Source organism: Scomber japonicus, chromosome 20 (assembly GCF_027409825.1).
Source record: "Scomber japonicus isolate fScoJap1 chromosome 20, fScoJap1.pri, whole genome shotgun sequence".
Lineage (NCBI taxonomy): Eukaryota > Metazoa > Chordata > Actinopteri > Scombriformes > Scombridae > Scomber > Scomber japonicus.
In genome coordinates, this window is record NC_070597.1 from 18564837 (window position 1) to 18571277 (window position 6441).

At 36.7% G+C, this 6441-nt stretch overlaps 1 protein-coding gene across 1 annotated transcript; it reads right to left on the reverse strand.

The window, feature by feature from the left end:
* Nucleotides 1-355: 355 nt before the first annotated feature.
* On the reverse strand, nucleotides 356-6100 carry LOC128381159 (tumor necrosis factor receptor superfamily member 14-like). Its single transcript, XM_053341110.1, has 7 exons — nucleotides 5654-6100; nucleotides 5036-5129; nucleotides 4627-4752; nucleotides 1653-1811; nucleotides 867-954; nucleotides 592-770; nucleotides 356-366 (listed from the first exon to the last, which is right to left on the reverse strand). The coding sequence occupies exons 1-7, from the start codon at nucleotides 5729-5731 to the stop codon at nucleotides 356-358; spliced, it is 735 nt and encodes a 244-aa protein (XP_053197085.1). The 5' UTR covers nucleotides 5732-6100.
* Between the last annotated feature and the right edge of the window lie 341 nt (nucleotides 6101-6441).

Here is a 6441-nt window from a genome sequence, read left to right on the forward strand (position 1 = left end):
GCACATGTTTTTAATGAAAAATTGTGTAACATATTGTCTCCTTCTCAGTTCTCCCTCTGGTCTTTCTTTTCTTTTGTTTTTGGAACCCTGATTGTATTTTATGAAGCTATTGAAACATTACCCTCCTCCTCACTCACAATTCACTGCTGCGCCTGGTTTGGAGGCAGGACTGAATCATTTCATGCAAATAGAGCTGGGTGTTTGGGCAAAACAGAGGCTTTGGATGGTACATTTACAGTACATTGTAAATAAAACATTTATTAATATCTATTAATGATGATAAGTTAATTTAAAAAAATAACTATTTTTGTGCCCCTGTCACAGGCTCTTAGAGTCATCCTAACCTTTCACCCCCTTATGGCGTCCCTGAGTGGAGGATATTTTTGGTTAGAATTAAGATTAAAAATCAAAATAGAAAATTAAAGCTGTAGAATTATTATTTTAGTACACAACTAGGAATAATTAAGCCATAATTAAACATAAAAAGAAAAAAAATGTTTTAAATGTAAAATAGAAATGTTAAATGCAAAAGTATGTGACGAAAAGTATGATCATCTACAATGATGTTTATTTAATTCATACAAATCTTACCTGAGCGTTGAGGACATCTTTTTCTAATACAGTAAAATGCAAATCCCCCCATTGCCACAAGCACCACAGGCACCACAACAGCGCCCACAATTACTGCTGTGTTTGAACTTGTTTCTCCACATTGTGCATCAGTTGAAGCAGTTCCTGCTTTTATCAGCTGCAGATTTAGTGACTCACATCTGGAATAATGGAGGGAAACACATCACAGGAACAGTTAGAGATATATTACATTTACTGCAGTTGTAATACATTTGACTATCTGTCGTTTCACTTACTTTGTATGTGACTGACAAGATGGAAATGTCCCATCTGAAAATGTGTCACTACTGCAGTAAGCGCACTCAGTATCAGCGAAGGCTGTTCCTGCACAAATACAACAGATATGAGGTGAATCTAAAAAAACACTTTCAACAAGAACTGATCACTGGACAAAGCAGCGTAAGAGAATCAGATAATGTGTAAGTCATCACTAGACCTGTCATGATATCTACTTTTGTTGGACAATATGTTGTCACAGAAATAATCACAATAAATGATATTATTGTCATTTGAACATCATTTTATACCACTGATATAATGATAATATAATTATAATGCAAGGGGGGCTGGGGGTACTACACTTTTGTAAAAACACAGACTGGATTATGGTTGGGGATTATTGTGGCAGGCCTAGTCATCACCATTAACATCAAGAACTTGCGGCACAACATGTCATGCCCCAGTGATATACACACACTCAAACATGAATCAGATCAAACCATAACATGTGGACTTGTCTAAGGATTATTAATATTGTATGTTGATATGTATATATATATCATAGTATGTGTTGTTACCTCTCTTGTGTGTCAAACAAGGACCATTTAATCATTATTATATCTACTCTAATATGAGTTATGTCACTGTATGCATTATTTCATGTTTCAGTTGTGCACAATAATAACTCATCATTCCTCTATGAAATCATAAAACTATTAAAGTGCACAAATACTCTTACTCTTGTGTTAAGTTGCTCTTTAAAGAATGTTTGATGTTATCATTTCAAACTTAGGAAAACCAACCTTTGTGGCTGATATATTGTCCTGGTTGACAGCTTGTATGTTTCTGTGCTGCTATACAGTTTTTGTCTACTGCAGAGTCTGTACAATAGAATCCATCCAGAGGTTCACAAACTGTATCTGATGTTGTTGTGCATAATGTCTTCATCCTCAAGCCAAAACCTGTGAACACATCAAGATTACATATGAAGTAACTAATAAATGTACTAAAGAAAAGCAAAATGATGAAATGATGTCATCCAATGAAAATGTGACACAATGTTATTAATTAATACATTCATGAGACAATGTGTTTGAAATGGAGTCATAATTCTAATTGGTGTTCCATCATTATATTTAGTACAAAGTTACACTACCAGACTATAAAGTTCTGCATCACTCACATACACTGTTTACATTTTGTTATTTATCTGTTCAATATATACTCAATATCAGAACCATGACATCATATCTTCTTTTGGAGCTTCAGAACTTGTAGCTGGTGGAAACTGGTTATTTGTTTAAAAAGATCCTTCCCTGGTTAGTTTTAACATCACTCCAGAAGGTAACTCTATAGTTACATCATTATTACCCTTTATTATAAAATGTTACCCAGTAACTCATTATATAAGATCCTGATAGGGCAGGACATCTTGTGGGTATTTATAGTGGAAAAATGACCTGATGGGTGCCCACTGCCTACATTACAGTTTTTTTCTATTGGTTTGGCTCATTTCTTGAAACAGAAATTACATTCTCAAAACTCTAAGATCATTTGGCAGAACAGTCTTACAGTTCAGCACAACACCATAGTTCACTTGCAAAAGCTCATATCTCTCCCAAAACTGTTCACTCATGCTTCAATACTAAATTCCTTTCCCATATAAATAGTCAATGCCACCAAAAGGCAAAAGATCCTTCTCAATTGCTTTGGCTCATTTCTCGAAACAGACTGGACATTCTCAACACTCTTGGTGCTTGGTGCCAAAATAACCTGGATGGTTCAGCACAACACCATGGTTCACCTCCAAAAGCTCATATCTCTCCCAAAACAGTTCACTCATGTGCCAAATTAAATTTCTTTCTCATATAAACAGTCAGTGCCCCCAAAATACATTGTCCCTTTGGCATTGTGTGAGCACTGCAAGTCAAAATGGTTAGATGTTTTGTCACTATGGCAGAGGACCATTGAAATATCCCTTATGTCCACCTCTCAGTCTTAGCACAGTCCTTCATTCACAGTGGTTACTGTACTAGTTGTTTTGTCTAGCTAACAGAATACAATTGTGTATAAAACTGAAAAAAGAAAAGAAAAAAAGGACTTTACGGTAAGAGTACCCTCCAAACACATTGCACTCATACTGCCAAGGAAATTGTAACCATTTTTATTCATACACATAAAGTAACTTCCATACATCAGAGTTACTAAAAGAAAATGTATACAGCACAATATACTGTAATATAAACATATACACAAAAAACAAAGAAAATTATATGTAGCCTACAGTGCTGTAAATAAAGCTGGAGATTTAAAACTAACATTTCTTCACTGGTCGCTGTCCTCACCCTCCCTCTCCTGGTCATCATCCTCACCCTCCCTCTCCTGGCCATCCACATGCTGCTGTCTGTCTGGCCACAGATTCTTGTCCACATCACAGTGTATATTCTCCCTTGCGATGCAACGAAGGAAGAAACGACGTGCGTGTCGCAACCATCCCCTGCACTGATCTCCTGTAATATCATCACACGCAGCGTCCATTGCATGGAGCAAGGACCTCTGATTTTGAGTCTGATGTTCATACACTCTTCACCTCCAAGCGGAGAAAAACTCCTCAATAGGATTGAGGAAAGGAGAGTAAGGTGGTAGGAACACCATGACCATCCTTGGATGAGTAGTGAACCAGGCTCTGATGAGTGGGCCACGGTGGAAATTCACATTGTCCCACACAATTACATACTTTGGTAGGTGAGGCCCTTCGAGACCTCTCTCATTTTCAGGGATCAAATCAGAGCCGCTGGTTGATAACATGGTCTATAAGTGTGGCCTGAATTTCATCTGGAACAGCATGGTGTATTCTTGCTCCTCGACCTCTTCCCCCTATTCTACCACCACGCACCCTTACTCCTCCTCCTCTTCTTCTTCTTCCTCCTCTTCCTCGAGCAGGCAGTTGCCCTTGTTCATTTAATTGGACAGGTGCCTCCATGTTCACAAATTGTACTAGTCCTGGTCAAGCTCTATATATACATGTTTGGCAGCATTCACTATCATGGACAGCACCTGTCAGGTAACTAAACATATTCTTTGATTGGTCATCTGAGATGTGTGAAACTCCTCCTTCCTTAGTCAAGTTCTATTTTCACCTGACTGTCAATTAATCAATTTATCAAATGTTCCAAGAGATTCATATATGATATTCATGGTATTAGGTTCTTGACTTATTTTGACAATTGAACAGACTATTTTGCATGTGATGACTTATAGAATGAAATGATGCTGACATGTTTTGGAGAGAACAACCATTAGACTGAGAATCAATCAATCAGTTTAGATCAACAGGATCTATTCACTTGGAAATTGTGCTAAATGTAGGCTAACTGTGCTAACTGTAGGCTACCTGTACTTAATCATTTGCAAGGATGTACAAAGACATTTGCAAAGTGATGAAATCAATGAGAAATACAATTCTGTTGTGAACAATTGCCAAGTAGTTTGGAGGTTTGTCCATGGTGTTTTGAGAATGTAATTTCTGTTTCAAGAAATGAGCCAAACCAATGGGAAAAAACTGTAATATATATATATATATATATATATATATATATATATATATATATATATATATGTATATATCAATCAGTTGAAAATATAATAAATTGTTGAGCTTTAAACTTCAGAGAGAAACATAACTCTGATCTCAAGTCAAAGATCATACTTAATATCAGACTATGGAACTGCCTCTATATGTGTATCTGTTACTAATGATAGAAAACACAAGTTTACCTGAATCACAGTTTGTACAGGGGAAGCACTGTTTACGTCCTGTTGGTTCATCCATGAAGCTTCCATCAATGCAGGGCAGACAGGATGTACTTCTGAATTCTGTACAATCTGTTTTAACTCGACTTCCTGTAAAGAAACAAAACAAATATTTTTTCTGATTTTTTGTGATATATTGTGTCTATTAATTGTCTTGCTGATCAAATTCAATTTTAAAAATGCTTTGAGCACTTTAAATGAAATAACATTCTCTCTCTTTTAGATCAAATTAAAACCATCAAGTCTGGTTTTTCCGTCTTACTGGTTCTTGTACTTTGTAATTCACTAATTTATAATTCCAAGTACTTGAATCTCTTGAACAGTGTAACAAAAAGAATTGAAGAAGTAAAAATGTCATTTAGTTTTATCTTACCAGGAGGACACTTTGGACAGCATTCGTAACCAATCAAGTACTCTGCACGATGACATGTGATGCTAAGAACACTGAAGACATTCATCATGATTATCTGTAAACAGTGACACAATGAACATTAGTCACTTTTTCTTAAGTAAGACTGTGTGTAACTGAAGACATTGACCAAATACAGAAATAACAGTTATCAATGATTACACTGAGGTGTGTGTCTATTAAAATCATCCAACCAATCACCATAGAGAAAACTAAAAATAAATAAAATAAGATGTTTTGTCAGATATCTACTGAGAGGATTTGTCATTTGAGTCATAAGAGTAAAGATGTGAAACTATCCAAACTAACTCCAAATCACAACTTTACACAGAAGTCATCACCACTGAATACAGCTGATGGAACCTCTCCAGTAAACAAGTAAACACTTTGAATTTCACAACTTTCTTTTAACATCTTTTCCCCACTAAAATTCATTTTTTTGTATGTCTAAATGAATGTCTTTCTGTGTGTGAATGTCTTTCTATGTGTGTGTGTGTGTGTGTGTGTGTGCGCGCGCACGTGTGTGCGTGTGTGTGTGCGTGTGTGTGTGTGTGTGTGTGCGTTTGTGTGTGTGTGTCTTACCAGAAATGTTACAGTGTTCAAAGGTTTCCTTCTCCAAGACTTTTCATATGACATGTTAGCAGTTTTCATCAACTCCATAGACTGTAAGTGAACCTAAAATCTTCATTCAAAAATAGGGCAGGTCAGGGTCCTATAGTATATTCTAATTTTCCCCTTCCCTCTTGTGTTTGTTTGTCCTGAGCTGGGCAGAGGTGGAGCCTTCATTCACTTTTCACCTGCACACTTGCTGTTCCTCAGTTCATTAAGCCATCTACTCAACTCCTAGTTAAAAGCCCGGTCTTGCTCTGCAGTCTTCTCCAGATCATCTGCTCGCCTTTGTGATTCCTGGTTTCCTGATTTCTGTCATTTCATTGGATCCAGAACTCCACCCTGCGCAGTCAGCCCAGCTTCTGAGTCTTATGTCTGCTTTGTGGGTTCAAGTATTCTACATATGTTGTGACAGGACTCCTGGAAACAAAGAAGACAACATGTACATTAATGTTTAGTTAACAACAGACAGCAGTTAAACATATTCATTGTATTACAAGTTCTAGTTCACTTTAGTACAAATCATCCTGAACACAAACTGTTATCACCTCTGTGATACTTCTGATTATCCTCTCATCAGCAGATATGTTTCTCAGGTGCTGAACCTTCAGCTGAAACTACTGTATAGTAAAGAATATTAGACTGACATGATATGAATGAATGATGTAGCTCTATGTCTGCTGGATTGTAAAATGAGAACTGTGTCTCAAACAGTAGAACATGGAGAACACATGACACCTCATCAGTACAATTCAGTGCAG